General features: G+C 40.0%; 1 protein-coding gene across 1 annotated transcript in view; it reads right to left on the reverse strand.

Moving 5' to 3' along the window:
- The window catches only part of LOC126487557 (EF-hand calcium-binding domain-containing protein 13-like), a 33,151-nt gene that overhangs the window by 3,615 nt on the left and 8,800 nt on the right, over positions 1-20,736 (reverse strand). The window contains exons 7-16 of the mRNA XM_050120446.1: positions 19,958-20,062; positions 18,983-19,036; positions 16,249-16,353; positions 14,358-14,411; positions 11,461-11,565; positions 11,163-11,216; positions 9,332-9,436; positions 6,794-6,847; positions 2,868-2,972; positions 1,529-1,582 (exon numbers count right to left, since the gene is read on the reverse strand). Of these exons, the coding sequence (XP_049976403.1) occupies positions 1,529-1,582; positions 2,868-2,972; positions 6,794-6,847; positions 9,332-9,436; positions 11,163-11,216; positions 11,461-11,565; positions 14,358-14,411; positions 16,249-16,353; positions 18,983-19,036; positions 19,958-20,062 (795 nt within the window). The remainder of the gene's footprint in view (positions 1-1,528; positions 1,583-2,867; positions 2,973-6,793; positions 6,848-9,331; positions 9,437-11,162; positions 11,217-11,460; positions 11,566-14,357; positions 14,412-16,248; positions 16,354-18,982; positions 19,037-19,957; positions 20,063-20,736) is intronic.

The raw sequence follows: 20,736 nt of genomic DNA on the forward strand, positions 1-20,736 counted from the left end.
GAGAATAATAGAATTCTGGGTAAAAAATAGGTTTGAGACTTACTACAGTAACAAAAAATAGCCTCCCAAAGATACTTTTTCATAAAAGGAAAACTACAGTTAATGGGAAAGAATTATTTAAAACTACTGGCATGGTTTTTATTGATGCAATCTGAAATCTGACTTATTTATAAAGTGTCAGTATGTATATTATATAATATGTGATATATATTATATGTGTAATGTATGTATAATAATATAATATATTGTATTTTAGATGAGTTAAAAATTAAATGTTAAAAAACTGAAACCACAGGAAAATAAGGGGAAGCCAGAAAAGATATGGTTGAGTACACAAAATGAAAAATACCCATATATCAAAGTTGATCATAGTTCCCTAGGGCTGAAGGACTATGGGTATGTGAGTCACTGCTAATGGGTGGGCAGAGCTGCGTTTTGGGGTGATAAAGTGTTGTCTAGTTGATTGTGGTGATATTGTACAACTCTATTAGTCTACTAAAATGGATGAACTAGAGAGCATGTGAGCTGTCTCCCCCTTTCATTTCAATACAGTATATGAAAATAAAATGCAAATAACCAACCAGGAAAGTATTCACTATGTATGACAATGTGCTTATAGTTGATATATAAAAGGGTCATTTTAATTATTAGCAATACATGTTTATACTACAGTTGGATAATGGACAAATGGCCCGATAAGAAACTCAAAATTTGGAAGCAATAATGATATATGTCTATTTTAGGGTTTCTATTGCTATGATGAAACACCATGACCAAAAGCAAGTTGGGGAGGAAAGGGTTTATTTGGTTTACACTTCCCCATCACTGTTCATCACTGAAGGAAGTCAGGGAGGGACTCAAGCAGGGCAGGAGCTGGTGGAGAAGCCATGGATCAGTGCTGCTTACTGGCTTGCTCCCCATGGCTTGCTCAACTTGTTTTCTTACAGAACTCGGGACCACCAGCCCAGGGATGGCCCCTCCCACAGTGGGCTGGGCCCTCCTCATCAGTTGTTAATTGAGAACATGCCCTACAGGCTTGCCTCCAGGGATCTTAGGGAGGCATTCCCTTAACTGAGGTCTCTTCTTTCAGATGATTTCAGTTTGTGTCAAGTTGACACAAAACCAGTCAGCACAGTATAATAACCTTTCATTTTTCAGGATAAGAAAAAAATAAAAATAATAACATTTTAATTTTTAATAATGAGTGAAAATATTCATTTTCATTGAATCAAATTAGCAAGAATCTAAAACTCTGAAAATGATATCTGAGTACTAAATGTAAAATGAACAAAACACCAAGTAAGTGTTGAATTAAAAATAGACCTGTACAAGAAAACAGTAGTGTAACAATTATGTAAGTGTAGTAACAATGCATGAGTCCATTTTTCCTATATATTGTTTTATATTCCAGATAATTCTTGAATACCTAGCAGACAGCGAACAATTACTGAATGAAACTCATCGTTTTGTTATTTTATACTTTAAGGAAAGTCTCAAATTTTATTGTTCTTGTCTTTTTCTCACTCACCTTTGAATGACTTCACACCAGACAGCAGTTCTTTCTTAAATAGAGTTTTGTCGGCTGTAGGGTAAAACACAATGGTGTTTTGAAGGATGAGAAAGTCTCCGTTCACACATACAGAAAGGAAGGACTTAGACACATCACATTTCATTCTCAATGAGAGGTCAGACCCCAGCTCTGGGAGAAGCCTCAGCACAGGGGACCGAATCCATGGGGGCTGAGTACAAAAGCAGTTGGCTGTACCCAGGTGCACTGAAGCACAACACTTTTTTTCTTTTTTAATTTGGCTTCACCTTTTTCTTTTATCTATCATCCAGTTCTTTCATTTTCTTTCTGATTCTTAAGTGTTTTATGTCTCCCAAAGGAACAACAACAAGAACAGGTCTTAAGATAGGACTTCTGCCTTAGGGGACCTTTTCCTAAACCTAATCAAAATGAGCACAGGAGCTCTAGAAGTGTTAGCCAGAAGCTTGGCTAGGGTCCTGCCTGTAATCTCAACAGCCAGAGGAATTCAGAGTTCCAGATCAATTCTGGCTACATAGTGAAAGACTTAAAAAAAAAAAAAAAGCTGTTTTCCCTCACATGTAGAATCTATTTTAAAATATATGTGCGCACACACATGTTTACATATCATACATACATGAGGTATGAAAGCAGAAGGGAATTACTTGGGAGAAAGAAGGGGGTCAGTGAGAAAGGGGAAAATGGGATGAGGAAGGTACTGAGAAGGCATATATGAGCATATATATATATGCATGAAAATGTCATAATGAAATGCAGCATCATATATTCCAACCAAAATTAGTAATAAGTTATTAAAAAATAGGAGAAACGCTTAGGTAGGGCTGGGTCTTTTTTGCCAGGAACTCACGTGCAGACCAGGATGGCTTTGAACTTGTAGTGATCATCCTACCTCTACCTCTGAAGAGTTGGCTCAGCAGGTCAATGAACTTGCCCCCACCCAGGACAAACACCGTGGAAGAGAACCCATCCCACACTAGCTGCCCTTTGACTTCCACGTGAGTACGTAAGCACATGCTTGCCCACATGTGCACACAGACACAAAGAAGTTCAGGGATTACATGTCTATTACAGAACTGGGTCTTTTTATAAAAAATAAATATTTAAACTAATGTGGAATATTTCAAATATTAGAATTAATATGAGACCTTCAAAAATACCAACTTTTAAAACAACCTGACTTTCTTTTCGACAGCAGGAACCTGGGGCAATGGAAACGGTCCCCATTTTTTCTGTGTTTTGGGATAGAGTGTGCAGATATGGGTCAATGCTTGTTGAAGGAGCACATTTTTACATGTCATTATTAGGTATGGGGAAAGCTTACTAGAGACGGGCAGAGTTTTGAGCAGCTTTCTGTTTTCTTTATTTGTCATTTCTATCCCCATGTCCTCCAGAATACTTTTGATGTCTTTTGCATGAATCTTTTCTCCTTTAGGAAAAAGAAAACAGCTATAGGTGAGACTATAGAATTATGTATTTATAACATTACATAAATAAAATATGTACATGTAACACACATGAGAAACGCATCCTTGTTGACTTTACAGAAAAGAGCAACTGACCCAGGGAGGGTGTGTCAGCCCTTCAGGGTCAAGAAGGGGAGGAAGGATGGGGTGGTGGCGGTGGCAACAGCTGGTGGCATGTGTGTATCTCTGTGAGTTCGAGGCTAGCCTGCTCTACAAAGAGAGTTCCAGGACAGCCAGGGCTACACAGAGAAACCATGCCTCAAAAAACAAAACAAAGCAAAAAGATGGGGAGGAAGAGTTTTCTGGGTGTGGTAGCACACACCAGAAATCCCAGCACTTGGGAGGCTTCGGCAGGAGGATGGGAAGTCTGGTCAGTCTGAGATATATGTGCATGTATGTGTGTGTGTGTGTGTGTGTGTGTGTGTGTGTAGATATGTGTGTGTAGATATGTGTGTGTGCATGTGTGTGTGTATATGAAGATCTTGTCTCCAAACATATATATATATATACAATAATAAAAAAAACACAAGAAATTTTAACAAGTAAAAGGGGTCTCTCTTGAAGACTACACTGTTATATAACAAGTACAACAGCAATCATGTAACTTCTCAGTAATTTAGTAATATTTTTCATGATTAATATAAGGTAGGAGGCCTTGCCCTCTCTGAGGAATGGATTTGGTGGGGGGAACAGAAGGAAGGGAGGGAAAGGGAACTGGGATTGGCATGAAAAATAAAAACAGATTGTTTTAAAAAATAAAATAAAAGTAAGAAAAAAAAGAAATTCAGCCGTTAAAATTAACAACTCTATTTTTTTTAAAAAAAGATTGTATTTTAAATAAGATTTAAGAAGATGTAATTTTTAAATTATGTGTGTGGTTTGTGCACCCGAGTCCAAAGATAAGGAGCCTGCAGGCACCACCCGATCCCCTGGAGCTGGAGTTGCTGTGGCTGTAAGCTGCCTGGCTGGGTGTTGGGAGCCAAACTTGTGTCCTCTGCAACAGCACAGGCACTGTCAGCTGCCGCACCCTCTCTCAGCTGTCATAGAGTTCTCTTCCTAGCTTCCTCTTGCTTGTTTGTTTTATACGCTGTTCCTCTAGCCTCTCTACTGCCGTCACTGTCTTCTTCGTTTGTCTCTGTTATGTCATGGTTGTAAAATGACAACATAAAAGAGTTGATAGTATACAATTACGTTAAGTTTGAATGGACAAGATTCGTATCTCCCCCAAATACAAACTTCAAATTTTTATGTTAGCATACAAAGTAATGGGCATCATTACAGCATTTCCTCCTTTCCCCCTTTTTCCTCCTCCACTTCCCCTTCCCTTATCTTCCTTGCTTTCTAAGAAGCCCAAGCTGGCTTTAAACTTGCTGTGTAGTGGAGGATGACCTTGTGCTGGGATTTCAGGCTTATGTCTCCTTCAGTCCCCTAAAAGTCTTCAATTCAAACCTCCTTGGCTAGGTTTGTCCCTTTGCAATAATCTATATGTTTAAAAGCTGTCATAAATGAGCTCCCTCCACACCCCGGTTTCTTTCTTGGCAAGTTTGTTATTAGTATATGGAAAGGCTACTTATTTTGTCTGCTGATTTTGTATTATACTACCTTACTGAAAATGTCTTATCGGCTCCAAGGGCTTCTTGAAGAGACTTTAATGTCCTTTAAGTATAGGATCATATGATCTGGAAGCAAGGATGTTTTGAATTCTTGCTTTCTTATCACATTCATTTTCTCTCATCTTAATTACCAGACTCAAGCTCCATACTGATTAAGACATGTGAGCGTGGATGCCCTGTCTTGCTCTTGATTTTAGAGGAGTCGCTCTCGGTACTTGTTCTATTTGGTGTGACGTCGAGTCCAGGTTTGCCATGCACAGCCTTCATTGTCTGAAGCATGCTCCCGCCATTCCTACTTTATTCAGGGCTTTTATCCTGAAGAATAAAAAGCTCCCGTGAAAGGCTTTTATCTGCAGCTACTGAGCTGATCACGTGATTTCTGCTCTTCAGTGTAAAGTGGTGTAGTACACCTACTGATTTGCATATGCAGGACAAGTCTTGTATCCCTGAGATTAGACCAAGTGTGTTCTTGAATTTGATTTGTAGGTATTTTGTTGAGAGTTTTGCATCTATGCTCAACAGGAAAATTCTTCTATAGTTTCTTTGTTGTGTCCTTATCCTGCTTTGGAATCGGAGAAACACTGGCTTTGTAGAGTGAGTCTGCACAGTGAGCGTCTTCCCTGTACCCTTTGTAGAACAGCTTGAGGGGTGGTGGTTTTCGTGTTAGCAAAAAGTCAGCAGAGAAGCCATCTTTACTTTGTGGGGAGTGGGTTTTTTTTTTTTTTTTTTCTGAGGCAGGGTTTCTCTGTATAACAGCACTGACTGTCTTTTAACTTACTCTATATGTCAGGCTAACTTCCAACTCACAGAGATCCACCTGTCTCTGCCTCCCAAGTGCTGGGATTAAAGGTGTGTGCCACTACTACCCAGATGTGGGGAGAATTTTTACTGCTTCTTCAATCTCATTTTTATTTTTAAATTTTTGAGTACGTGTATGTGGTATATGTACATGCTTGTTTAGGTGTGTGTGTGCGTGTGTGTGCGTGCGTGCGTGTGTGTGTGTGTGTGTGTGTGTGTGTGTGTGTGTAGGCCAGAGATTGGCTTCCGGTGTCTTCCTCTACTGTTTTTGACCTTTGTTTTTGAGGCAGTCTCTAACTGAACCTGGGACTCACCGACTGGCTAGACTTACTGGTCAGTGTGCTCCAGGGATCTGCCTGTCCTCACTCCTGGGTCACAGACATACACAGATACATATATGTTCTGGGGCTCTGAACTCAGGCATGCATGCACATGTTGCAGGCACCTTATTGATGAGGCACTTCTCCAGCCCTCTCCATCTTGTTTCTTGTTATGCATCTGTTTAAACTGTTTAAATTCTTTTGACTTGATTTTGGCGTGTAATCTCTAAATATGTATCACTTAGAAAAACAGGTTTTCAATTTTTTTTTTTGAATGTGAGTTTTCAAAGCCTTCCCTAACGATGCTCTGGATTTTACTGGAATCTGTTGTAACAGACATTTTTCCCTCTAATTTTACTAGTTTGGGTCTCTCTTTTAGTCAGTTTGGCAAAGAGCTTGCCCTTTCAAAGACCTATCTGTGCACTAGAGTCTGTGGTATACTTGTAGTTTTCACCTCATTCATGTCTACCCCAGTCCTTATTGACGTCCACCGCTCTTGGTTTGTGCTTGTCCTAGCTTTTTAACGACCGTGAGGTGTATCACTGACTTTTTTCAATAGAAACGTTGGTGTTTATACACTTCCCTCTGGGAACTGCCTTGGTTGTATTCCAAAAGTTCTGGTGAGCTGTGCTTTCATTTTCATCTGCTTCTAGGAATTTAAAATTTCACTTCTTGGTTTCTTCATGGACTCACTGGTCATTAAAAAACACACTGTCAGTCACAAGCATTTGCGTGTTTTTGTCTTTCTCAGTATTATTCTGCTGGTATTATTCTGCTATGATCTAATGAGTCCCAAGACATCATTTTCAGTTCTTCTGTATAAGATTTGTTCTGTGAACTTCTCTGTTTTGGAGAGGACACTGGGCTGCTGAGAAGAGAATGGGCTTTCTGTACCTGCTACATGGAATATCCTGGAGATAGATGTCAAGTCTGTTTATTCTATGGTACAGTTTAATCCTGAAATTTCTTTGATTTTTATGTTATGTTAAGACCTACTTGAATATAAAATGTAAAGACCATACAATATAATACTCATGTTAATAGCTCACTCACCTGTAATCCTTTTAATTCCATTCATCAACACAGAGAAATCAGCCTTCCCGTTACCTTTAGGACAAAAAAAAGCATGACATAGATTTATAGGAAAATGATATTAAATCATCAAATTGTGAAGCCTATATTCACTCACTTGAAAACATTTCATGAAATTTATATCTTTCTTTCTGATCCTCATCAATTTAATTAATATAACTATTCCTATTTCCACTACAGGCATCCACATAGCACAACACAAGACAAAACACTCCCCTTCAATGTAGCCTCAGATCTGTCGATAGTCTTTTCTGCTAAGTGAGAGCATTGGTCTGTGCTGGCTGCTCTTGGAACGCCACCATGATAACTGCCGTATTGACATGTTTAGTACTGCTCACTTACAAGGACAGATCTCTGTTTTACAATGATCATTCTCAGACAGCACAGAGTTACTTGACTTAGTATTTCTCATATTAAAGTGGAAAGCCACTGAATGGGAGGTGTGGCTTCTGAGACAGCCAAGACAAGGCTGCCACGGATAGTCTCTTCCACTGGGACTGGGTCAAGGGGACATACTTTGTTTGTTCTGTTGTGTTACTTGTGATACTCCAACGCTGTATGCGACTCTGAGGGCTGGAGTCTATAGTCTTACTATTCATGGACAATCATTAGTGTAGTGGTTTGCATGACCAATGCTGCACAAATGTTTACTAAACAACAGTTCTATCACAATGCAGACACACTGCAGCTGATGAATTGACTTTAAAACCAATACATATTTACCTTAGATGCTTTTAAAAATACGTTTTCAGTTATGACAATCTTTTGTTAGCGTCTTATTAATGTGATCAGTATAAGAACCTTTTTTTTTTTTAACTTATTTTCGAGACAAGGTTTCTCTGTAGCTTTTGGTTCCTGTCCTGGAACTAGCTCTTGTAGACCAGGCAGGCCTTGAACTCACAGAGATCCACCTGCCTCTGCCTCCCGAGTGCTGGGATTAAAGGCGTGCACCACCACCGCCCAGCATAAGAACCTTTCTTAACTGTATGTCCCTCCTGAGGCCCACTGGGCCCAGAATTATCACCCTTTCTTAGATGATTAAACAGACGTATAAGTTATTACATTAATATCATCATATTTTAAATCACCGTGTTCCTCAATACCAAGAAAACAGAGCAATGGTCAGGGTCTGTAGGACATTTATTGCAGTAGTAGATTAAAATACCTATCAAATAGTAGTTTAAAAAACAAAATAGTTTTTGGAAAAACTGCTTACTTCTTATTATAAGGCCAGCTGCCTAATCCATTAGAAACACTATAGCCAACTGAATGAAGGGCTGATATTTTTCACTGATTTAGAAAAACACATTATCCTTGGACTTGAGTGAATCTTACTGTTTTTACTACATCTTTTTGGTCTGGCATCCTCCCAGATTTCCTGAATTTTCCTCAGGTCTATGAACGTGAGACTACCGAATGTACACCACAGCTAACTAATTCTATTTTCTTCTTTTCAAAAGTTATTTCTAATTGTCATGTGTGTGACGTGTGCATGTGTGGGGTGTACTGTGACACAGCATGTGTGTGGAGGTGACGTGACAGCTCTGTGGAGTCCGTTACCTCTTCCAGCCTTACGTGGGCTCTGGAGGTTGATTTAGGTCATCAGGCTTGAGTGACAAATGCTTTCACTAGCTAAGACACCTTGTTGCCTGCCCCCCCCCCTTTTCTTTTTTGAGATAAACTCTCATTGTGTAGCTCAGATTGGCTTGGAACTTTCTGTCCTCTTGCCTCAGCCTCCCAAGTTCTGGGATTGCAGGCCTTTCATCACACCCAGCTCTGATTAATTTTGTTCTCACTGCTGCTATATTATGTCAGCACTTTTTCTTTGGAAATTCTAAGACCTCAGGGCAGCATAGCATAATGGTTAATTTCTAGAGGCCACGTGTGGTGGCTTACACCTACAATCTTTGCATGTGCGAAGCCAAGGCAGGAGGATTACAAGTTTGAGGCAAGCCTGGGCTACATAAAGAGATCTTGTCTCAAAAATCCAAAAAGAAAGAAAAAAAATTCTGGGATCAAGACTACCTGAGTTTTCTTGGCTCCATCACTTTTCTAGCTCCCCAATTTTTGACAAGCAACTAGTGTTCTCTGCATCTTCATCTCACTGCATGTAAAACAGAGGTACAGCTAGAACCTAACTTGTAGAATTACTTGGAAAACACAATAAGCTAATTATCTACACAGCACTTAGCACAGTTCCTCCCACCTGTCAGAATTACTTAGTGCTACTCAATGCTATTTCCTATTGGATTAGCATCCTAAACCAAAAAATATTCTCAGTACTTTCGTTTGAGCTTGGCATTGCCTATGATGTTAAGTAGAGACGAGATGCTTGTTATCTGTGTTGGTGCTCTTGGTGTCTCTTCCCGAGTAGTGGCCACTGGGCTCACTTTGGTAGCTATGTGTGAAGACTACATTTTATCTCCATTCTTTTCATGTACATCATCCCAGATCCACCTCTAGGCTCATGTTGCAAGTTATATTAAGAGGAAAACTCACGATCAACTGGCAGATGATCCATCAGTATCTGGATGTCTTCATCATCGAGATTAATTTCTGCATTTTTAATGAAATCTTTCACCTTGTTTGAAGGTATCTTTATCCCTTAGAAAAGAAGGATTTGAGAAATATGAGGCCTCAGTAGGTCATTCGAGGTCATGCCTATGTATCAGCTTTGTTCAGACAACGGGGACAAAGGGCATTTAAACTACTCCAGTAACAATGTGTTTGATATCGTGATTGTGAACTCTTCACACTTGCTCTTGAGATTCTACTAGAGCTGTGTGTGAGTGTGCTGCATGTGCTGACGACTGACTTCAGGGCGTGCGCATGCTACTCACCCTCTTGAGTAGTACCTCTACTAGTGTGTGTGAGTGTGTTGCATGTGCTGACGACTGAATTCAGGGTGTGCGCACGCTACTCAAACACTACCCTTGAGTAATACCTCGATCTTAGCTTTTAGAAGAAATTTTAAGAGAAGGAAGTGAGGAGTTTGGAATTTCTATTAAAGACCCAAATCAGTGTTTGTCAATGTACCTGTATAATAGGATTCAAAACTTGAAATTAATGGAGAAAAATAAAGTCTATGGATTTATTACATTACAATTCTCTAGGAAATTTGTTTAAAAGTTAAATTTATTTATTTTAAATTAATTAGTGTGTGTGTGTGTGTGTGTGTGTGTGTGTGTGTAGAACGCTCCTGTGCTACAATGTGTATGTGGAGGCCAGAGGATGACTCCCAGGAGTCAATTCTCTCCTTCCTACTAGGTTCCAGGAATCAAACTCATATCCTTGGTCTTGGTGGCAAGCACCTTTATCCGATGAACCATTCTCCTGGCCCAAAGTAATACATGAAAACAAACAAAAATATCCATATGGATGTGCTATTCCAACACATGCATACATGTTCAAATCAGGTTGGAACTATCTATTTTTCTAAACATTTGTCATTTCTTCATGGCTAAAACCTTCCAAATTCTTTTCTTTTTTCTAACTTTCCGAAATAGTGCCATTGTCTGTAGCCACCTACTGTCCAGTAGCCAGCAGGGCTTCTTGATCTCAACTAAATGACCCTTCTGTTCTCTACTTTCTCTGAACCACCATTCTACTCTAAACTCCTGCGAGGTCAATGCTTTTAGATGACATATGGAAGTGAGATCATCTGGTGTCCGTTTTGTGTGCGGGGGTGTGCCAGGCTTATTTCACTTCATACAGTCTCCACTTCCATTCATGTGGTTGCCACTGATTAGACTTTGTTTAGTTTTTTAATGACCAATCATTAGTCTATTGTATATAGGCAATAATTTTTCTTTATTCACTGTTTATATTTCTTATCTATTATAATATCATGGGAAACTTTTTAATAACTTTCCCCCTAAACACTATCATCTGAAAATTCAAGATCAATATTGTTGGAAAAGTGCCTAGTGCTCTATGTGTTTTTTTTTTTGTTTTGTTTTGTTTTTTTTTTAGAGACAGGGTTTCTCTGTAGCTTTGGAGCCTGTCCTGGAACTAGCTCTTGTAGACCAGGCTGGCCTCGAACTCCTAGAGATCCGCCTGCCTCTGCCTCCCGAGCGCTGGGATTAAAGGCGTGCGCCACCACTGCCCAGCCCTGCTCTATGTGTTATTACTTCTGATGTTTCTAATATCTGAGTTTATAGAGGAGCCACTGTTTCTAGGTCGACTACAGCGTAACTATTTTGATGTCCAGCATCTGTCTAAAGAATCCAACAGTAGGGATGGCAAGATGAATACTCCGAAAAGTGCAAACAACAGCATGGTTCAAGGACCTCGGTGTCACCTTCAGAGGACTAAGCCACCACAGTCTTACCTTCAATATTCTCCAATTCTTTTATCAACCTTTTCTTGTACAGTTTTCCACTAGCTGCAAGAGAGAAATTTCAAGTCTCAGGCAATAATGCAGCTATTCAGAAGTGGAATAAATGTCTATAGCTGAAGAAACAAAAACCTTGAAAATGCTTTATTCTAGTAATTCATATTTTCACTCTAACAATAAAAGTCAGGAGTGGAAACAAATCTGTTGGGTGATATGCTGGTGATGGGTAGGACGCGACATCTTTGTTCGTCACTACTTCTCCAAGGCTACTGTGGTGTCTTTTCATGCTCACCGTCAGCGGGCAGTTTGCCCAGCAGTTTCATCATCTTGTCTTCTGTGAGCTTTACCCCTATGCTTTCCAGGTAAGCATCCAGCTCAACAAGGTCAATCTTCTCACCTTTAAAAAATCAAAAGTACTAATAGTTGAAAAGTTCAAGAATGATGATTCTACTTTGTGTAAAAAAATGCTTATTCTTTGTTAAATAAACATTAATGGACTCAAGCTGGCAAGAATGTAAGAAATTTCTAGGACAAAACTGTAGAGGCTTTGACCAAAACCATTATGATCAACATTAGGCTGAATAATTAGATGCAAACATTTACCAATAAATAGAGTAAGGGCACGTGCCAACAAGGGAAACAGTATTAATATATCTTTAAGAAAAAATTAGAATCTAATTTTTTTCAAGTTTTTTTTGTGTGTGGTGTGTGTGTGTGTGTGCATGCAGTGTATGGATTGTGTGCATGTGTGCAGTGTATGGGTTTTTTTTTTAAATATTTATTTATTTATTTATTTATTTATTTATTTATTTATTATGTATACAATATTCTGTCTGTGTGTATGTCTGCAGGCCAGAAGAGGGCACCAGATCTCATTACAGATGGTTTGTGAGCCACAATGTGGTTGCTGGGAATTGAACTCAGGACCTTTGGAAGAGCAGGCAGTGCTCTTAACCTCTGAGCCATCTCTCCAGCCCCCCAGTGTATGGGTTTTATCTGTGTATGCGGTGTATAGATTTTGTGTGTGTGGTGTGCATGTGTGCAGTGTATGGATTGTATGTATGTGGTATGCACGTATGAGGTATATGGATTGTGTGTGTGTGTAGTGTATGGGTTGTATGCATGTGTGCAGTGTATGGATTGTGTGTATGTGCAGTGTATGGGTTGTGTGTGTGCGTATGGATTGTGTGTGCAGTGTATGGATTGTGTGTGTGTGCAGTGCATGGGTTGTTTGTGTGCAGTGTATGGGTTGTGTACATATGTATACACCTATGCAGGTATGCACAGAGGCAGTGGGAGAATGTTGGCTCCCTGCTCTATTCCTCTGCCTTATTTCCTTGACACAAGGTCTTTCCCTGAACCTGCAGCTATGCTGGCAGCCAGAAAGCCCAGTAATCATCCTGTTTCCACCCCCACAGCACTGGGGTTATGAGGGCCAGTGTGGCCATACTGGTTTTTATGTGGATTCTGAGATTCAAACTCAGGTCCTCGTGTTTGCACAGCAAGTGCTCTCACCTACAGAGCCATCCTCCAAGCTTCCTACAGTCTTCTAAATCACACGCTATGTCACTACAGAGCTTTTTAAAAACCGTAACTCAGCTGGCTCTCTGTCGTACCTTATACATTTGGTGGCTTTCCTTTTTCTTTTCCCATCCAAAAATACTAGCTTAGAGGGATTTTTTTTTTTTTTTGTCTAGAGACAGGTTTTTCTGTGTAGTCCTGGCTGTCCCAGAACTTACTCTGTAGACCAGGCTGGCCTCGAACTCACAGAGACCCGCCTGCCTCTGCCTCCCGAGTGCTGGGATTAAAGGTGTGCGCTACCACCACCAGGCTTTTAAAAATATTTTCAAGTCTTTAATGTAAATTGATGGGGGAGAAACATGCAGGATCACAAACTATCACAAACATGGTCAAGAAACAAAGCAGAGAAAATGGCTTGGTAGCACACTCTTTCTTCATTCCTGGTTACTAGGTTGTAAATAACCACATATTTTCCCCCTTCCAACCTTCTCTGTGGCTGTGTGGAAATTTCCCTTGTGTTGGTTCTTTTCTAGCTTGATGATATGGTCTAGGTAGACAAACCCAATGCCAGGCAGCATAAGCCAGCTCCTGTTTTCAGTCCCTGCAGCCCCATGCAAAGCTCCTGTCTGGCGAGGAATGCCTGGGGGGTTGGCAGCTCATCTGCACAAAGGACTGGGGGAAAGAGGCACAAGGGCTGCTTCCTCCAAGAACTTTCAAGACCTTTCCTGTGAAGCTGGACCACTGGGGTCCCTAAAGCTTGCCTGTCGGCAGCTCTAGGGATTACAGCCATAGCGGAACCACTTCCTCGTCTGCTGCTTTTGAGAAGATGCGAACTTTCCAATATGCCCCCGTCTTATGGTTTATGCTAAATTGTTTCCATTACTGTAGTTTCTACTAGCCCCAAATAATGACACAGAGACTTATTATTAGCTATGAAAGCTTGGCTTTAGCTTAGACTTGTTCCCGACTAGCTCTTCTAACTGAAATTAACCTGTTTCTATTAATCTACATTCTGCCATGTAGCTTTTTTAACCTCTCCTCCAATCTGCATGGCTGACTTGCTCTGTGTTTTGCTGGCATCTCCCCACACCTAGATTCTAACCCCTGAGTTCCTCTCTCTCCCTGGAAGTCCTGCCTAACCTCTCCTGCCTAGCTATTGGTCATTCAACTGTTTATTAAACCAATCAGAAGGCGCCTTTCAGACAGTGTGATTGAAGAGCCTGCATCAAATGACTTGTCTTGCCCTTTGTGCTTCTTATGTCAGAGACACCCACTCTGTTGCATCTGGAAAACACTGACGTCTCTTTTAAGGGTCAGTTGCTATGTTCTCTCCCTTGAGAAACCCTTGGGATTTTTTCTTTTTGTTTTTTTTTCGAGACAGGATTTCTCTGCATAGCCCTGCCTGTCCTGGAACTCACTCTGTAGAACCAGGTTGACCTCGAACTCATAGAGATCCATGTGCAGGAATTAAAGGTGTGCACCGCCACCGCCTGGCAAATCCTTTTCTATTTATGAGACTTTTAACATAACACCTATGAAATTATTTCATTTGTTTATACATATTCCTCAACTGCAGGAGATTCCACTACTTGCAGCTTCTGGGTGGTTAATTTGTACAAATCATACTTAGGATCCTTAATAGATGCTCAGGAATGATTAGTGACTCACCTGTAAAAAGACTCCCTTTGTCTATGACCTCGTTCATATTAACCATCCCATCATCTGTAAAACAAGAGTTTAGGTATAAAAATGATAATACACATAGGAAAAGAGATAAAAGTAAAACACAGAGTTCTAGCCAATTTTTAATCTTTGATTTAGAATTCTGCTCTGCTTTCATTCCATTGAAAACGGGGAAAGACAGAACTCTGATCATGAAAACGACATCGGCTTCACACTGCTGATGCCACTGTTTGTTCTGTCAGGGGGCCCCTGGGCTGAGGCCAACCTCTTTGGAGGAATTTCATGGTACTGACTGCAAAGATGACAAGCAACCCAGTGGATGGATGAGTACTAGAAAGACAAGATCCAGCTTGGGACATTAGCAGTGCTCTGCTTCTGTTTCCATGTTCTGTTCTCAGGCCAGACGTGGTTCCCCCTGCCCTTCCTCCACCAGCCACGCTCAATGTGGGTGAAAGGGCTTGGATGAAATTAGCTGAGCTTCAACAACAGGCAAAACCCTTTTTCTGGGGCGGTGTCTTATCTGTCTCATTTACTGCAGCAGGCTACTGACAAGCTAAAGGTGGGCTCCAATGCCTCTCGTATGGTGCCACCAACCTGGAAAGTATGTCTCAGGGAGAGAATTGCTACTTCTAGAAGTAAAATACTTGTGATATTTCACTCACGTTTCCAGACAGCTGGAAAACAAGCTAAGAACAATTATGTCCTTCGTGACTAGAAAAAAAGAAGGTCAAAACCAGAGAGACCATCGACACCAGCTACAGAAATTAAAAGGAATATATAGGAATACAAGTGACTTTATGCCGACACTCAGATAATTCAGAGGAAATGGAAACATTTCCAGAAAGGCAAAAACTACCGAATCTAACCCACGAGGAAGACTAAACTTTACCACTTGGGGTAAAGCCCTTCCGGAGACTTCCCTGTCTGTCCTCCCCATCGTGAACACTCGAAGCAAAAATTCTAGCCTTGAAGGTAAGTATACTTGCTATTTTCCTAATGTTCCACCATCTTGTTACACTTATACTTTGGTATTATGCACTGTTTTTCTCAGCTGTGACGCTTTTATTAGTAGAGAATTTCTGCATATCTGACAGCTTTCTCTGACCTTTTTCCTGGTACTTAGTTTTTGTTTTTTCTTCCAGAATCTCAGTGAAGGAATTTTTAGTAACAAACTACAATTAGATAACATTATGATGATGCCTTGGCCTCTAGGTCTCTTTACTAGTCTTGGTAGGGTTAAGGTTAGGTTGTTATATTCCTAATAGTTACATATATTGGCATTCAATGAACTAATAAATTCTTGAGGATTAGACTTAACTTTTTTTCAAAGTTTTATTTTTATGTGTATGAGTGTTCTGGCTGCATGTGTGTATGTGCAGCACATGCATACCTGATGCCCACAGAATCCAGAAGAGGACATCATATCCCCTGGAAATGGAGTTATAGGTAGTTGTGAGCTGCTTGATGTGGGTGCTGGGAACTGAACCCAGGTCCTCTGCAATAGCAGCACCTGTTCTTAACCACTGGGCCATCTCTCCAGCCACAGGCTTAAAAAAAAAAAAAAGATTTGTTTTTATTTTAAATTGCGTGTGTGTGTGTGGGGGGGGGTCCTGGAGGCCAGAAGAGATCCTCTGCAGCAGGAATTACACATGGTGGTAAGATGCCATCATGGGTGCTATGAACAGACTTGAGTGTGCTGGCAGAGGAATTAAGAATGTGCTTATAATTTAGCTAACTCTTCAGCCTTGAGGACAAGACTTTCTATCTTTTAGGGGTTTTTTTTTTGTTTGTTTGTTTGTTGCTGTTGTTTCTTCTTTTAAATATTTTGCACAAATCCAGATTTGCTTTCTGAAATCCAAAATTAGGAGCAACTTACCATTAATGGGCAGGTAATTTATCAGGTCTTCGTATTCATTCTTCTCAAGATCATAACCCATATTTTCCATGAAATTCTGTAACTTTTTCAAATCAAGCTTAGCTCCTTAGGAAACAGCACAGGAAGGAGAAAAGCAATAAAATCCCTAGTCATGACAATGCATTTATTATTATTATTATTTTCTTTTGAGACAGGGTTTTACTGTTTAGCTCTGGCTGTCCTGGAACTCACTCTGTAGACCAGGCTGGCCTTGAACTCACAAAGAGGCGCCTCTGCCTCCTGAGTGCAGGAATTAAAGGTGTGCACCACCACCACACAGCTGGTTATGCATTGATGAGGAATTTTTCTCTGGATATTGTGAATACCATTAGTTAATAAAGAATCTGTTTTTCCCAGTGACTTAGTAGAGTAGAGCTAGGCAATAAAACTAAACTCAAACCGGGCGGTAGTGGCACATGCCTTAAATCCCAGCACTCGGGAGGCAGAGGCAGGCGGATCTCTGTGAGTTCGAGGCCAGCCTGGTCTACAAGAGGTAGTTCCAGGACAGGCACCAAAAACTTCAGAGAAACCTTATCTCGAAAAAAAAAAAAAAAACAAAACTAAACTCAATGTTAAAAAAAAAGAAGGTGGAGTCAGAGAGATGCCATGTAGCTGCCAAAGAAAAAAGACACCAGCTGCCAACTAAAACCCTGCTGGTAGACCACAAGCCTTGTGGTAAAATATAAAACAATAAAAATGGGTTAATTCTAAATGTAAGAGCTAGCTAACAATATACACTTCAGCTTTTGGCCAAACAATATTACAAATAATATAGCTTTTGTGTAATTATTTTGGGAGTCTGGGTGGCCAAAAAACGAACAAGCAGCCTCCAACAACAGATTGGTACCCAACATGGGGCTGACTAAATCCACATAAAACCTGAGAGGACTTAAAAAAATTCTAGACACTAAAAAACAAAGCTTAACTACAATTTTTTTTTTTTAAAAAATAGACTCTACTTGCTGGCAGCGTGCCACAGCTCCTTTAAGAGACGTCTTTCTAATTCAGTGGTATTAACAACAACAACAAAAAAAAAAAACAAAGCACACACATGGAGTTTCAAAACAGTGGCTTCCTGGGCTGTGCTACCAGCACAAACTCTGGCTCTTTCAAGAGGCCAAACACTTAAATGGGGTTTGTGAGCAGAGGACTACAACTTGCTCAATGAAAACAAAGACCCGCTGTGTGCCTGAAAATGAGGCTATGAGCATAGCTCACACTAAACAGACCTCTGCCCCACCATGTTGGACTGGGCAGAGCCAAAAGACAAAGTAGGCTCAGTCTTAGTAATGGCACTTAACTGCTTATTCCCAAATATTGTTTACAAATTTTTGTTTACATATATGGCGTTTAAAATGTTTTAAAAATTTTAAACTTTTCATGACAATGAGACACATCTGCTTCTGGCAGCACCAATAACTTCAAGAGGAATTGATGGGCATCACAGAGGCTCCTTAAAGAGTTTGTTAGCCATTTGGGCAAGAGACTGCTCTTGCCTGGACTGCTTGATTTTATGCTGTTTGACATACAGGAGGACCCACAGAAAAATGACTGCTGAAGTTGCCTAAAGAATGTGAGACAGTCCTTCGGGGTTCCTGCTCTGTGAAAGAGACTGCCAGATATTCTACAGGACACAGAAGAAAGTGACTGACAAACTGCCAATACAGGCAGAACTGTCTTTGAAATTTCCTGCTTCATGGAAAAGTCTGCCAGATACTATGGTCCTGTAGGCTGAAGATGGATGCTCTAATGATACAGAAGAACTCTGGGTGCCTATCCAGGCAGGGAGATGTCTCTGTCAATTCTAGAGTTTTGGAAGTTTCTTACAATGCACTTCTTGTTTACTTAGGTAATACTATATCCTTCTGGAGTCTTTGATGGAGTTGAAGAATAGATAATTATAAGTATAGTTTTCCTTAGTTATAATAAAAGACAAAGTAGATATAAATGTTGTATCTATAATTCTTGTTTGACACCTTTTTTGTTTTATGTAATTTTACTAATTTAAAGTTAAAACCTTCCTTTTTATTTAGACATAAAAGGGAAGGTGATATGGGATTTCTCTCTGTATGCTGTGAATATCATTAGTTAATAAAGAATCTGTTTTGCTCAGTGACTTAGCAGAGTAGAGCTAGGCAAAAAAAAAAAAAAAACTAAACTCAATGTTAAAAAAAAAGAAGGCGGAGCCAGAGAGATGCCAGCTGCCAACTAAAACCTTGCCAGTAGACCATGAGCCTCTAAATGTAAGAGCTAGCTAACAACACACTTAAGCTATTGTCTAAACAATATTACAAATAATAGAGCTTCTGTGTAATTATTTTGGGAGTCTGGGCAACTAAAAACCGAACCAGCGGCCTCCAACAACAATGCATTAATTAAAGGGTGAGCAGCCAAAGGGGTGGAGTTGGTGAGGAAAGGGTTGACACCTCTCTTTGTTCTGCCCATAACCCCTGTAGAGACATTCATAAGGAGTAAGTCTGTCAAATTATAGCCAGAAACCACTCAGACTTAGAACTCTCAGCAAACAGACTCCAAGTGCCATGAGAGCAGACTCCAAGTGCCGTGAGAGTAGAATGTTGCGTCTTCACAGGGCGTGGTGGTTAACGCAGCCAATGACGTAACAACTCTGATTGATCATCACCCACCAAGCAAAGCAAAGCACGAGAAGTCCAGTTCTACCCAGTTTCTCACTCACCTTTGAGGAACAAGACGCCGTCCATCAGTTTGTGCTTATACACCTTCCCAGCAGCTGTGAAGCAAGGCACACAACCGCAGAGTTAGAACGGAGGACACCCACGATACAGCACAAAGTCTGAAGTCTCAGGAAACAGCTCTAGGGATTTCCCTTGCATGTATAAGTTTTTAAGAGAATAAATCTATCCACTTGAAAAACAGTGGCTAGATGGATTTCCCTGCCTCCTCCCGCGCTCAGCACTCAGTGGGGGTGCCTAAACACCCATGTTTATTGTGGTACCAGTCCTACTAGTTGGTGCTCATCAGCAGATGTATGGAGGAAGAAAAATGTTTGTATTCTTTAGCCATAATGAAGAACAAAATCTTAAGTTTCTGTCATTTGCAGATAATGAACCTTATTGCATGTCATGACGCTAAGTGAAAATGAGTCATATTTGTAAGGACAAATACCAAGTTTTTTCTTTTTTGCAGAATCATGTGTGTGTGTTGCCAGGGATCAAACCTAGGGCCTTGGCTATCCTAGGCAAACACAATACCACTGATTAATGGTACAGAATCTAGATTAAAAACAAAAAGAAGACATGAAAATAAAGGATCCTATTTGTTGTGGGGGAATAGCAGAGGATGAAGGAGGACTGATGACCAAATACAATAAATGTATGTTTAAATATAAGATGAAACCTTATATGCTTATATTCTAATAAGAAAACAAATTATTTAATAGTCATAATCAAATGCTTATTCATCAACACATAGTATGTAACATTTTAAAAATTTATATTAATATTTTATGCTTAAAACATGTATTTTTCGTGTTCATTGTTTTGTTTAATCCTCACTGTTATCAATAAACTATACATTATAGACTTTTTTTTATTCATTTTTGCGACACTAGTACCTAATGGTAACTATCAGTTTTCACTGGGCCAGTAAATAGCTTACTGGTAAATTACATACTTGCTGAGTTAGTCCTTACCATCAATTGGCAAGCCTTTCATCAATACATTGTTTTCCTTTAAGTGGAGTCTTAACCCAATGTTTTTAAGAACATTGTCCATGTCATTAAAGTCAATTTCTTCCCCTACAGAAAGAAAATAATAGTAAAATTGTAATTACAATTTTAAGTAATAACAAAATCACAATGTCTAGTGTTATAAAATATAAAATTTAAAAAGCAATAACAAGGGCTGGAGAGAAGGCTCAGCAGTTAAGAGTACTGGCTGCTCTTCCAGAGGACCCATGTTCAAGTCCCAGTACCTACATGGCAGTTCACAAACATCTGTAACTCCAGTTCCAAGGGAGCCAACACCCTCCTCTGGCCTCCACTGGGACACATACATGGTGCACAGATATACACATAGGCATAATACCCATATGCATAAAATAAAAATAAAAAAATATCAAAAATATTTTAAAAACCAACAACACAGACACAGAAGGGCTGTTTCAGGAGAGTGACAGAAATGTAACTTCTTTCTGGTCAAGAGAACGCTTCGGTTTGGGAACTAAGAAACAAACACACAAGAAGTTGATGTTTCTGTCATAGACCACTAAATGAGCTGGCGGCAGTCATTCTGCCTTTACCTAATATTTAATATTCACTTTATTCTCATTTGTGCCTTGTTCACAGAAGCCAGAGGTGTAAATCTGTCATGCCATTTTACTCTTGAAACAGTAGAAAAAAAGGGCATGTTGCTAGTCACATGTGGTGGCTTATACCTTTAACCCTTGCGTGTAGGAGGCTGAGGTAGGAAG

This window comes from Alexandromys fortis, unplaced genomic scaffold, assembly GCF_014885135.2.
Source record: "Alexandromys fortis isolate MF-2015 unplaced genomic scaffold, M_Fortis_MF-2015_v1.1 scaffold_174, whole genome shotgun sequence".
Lineage (NCBI taxonomy): Eukaryota > Metazoa > Chordata > Mammalia > Rodentia > Cricetidae > Alexandromys > Alexandromys fortis.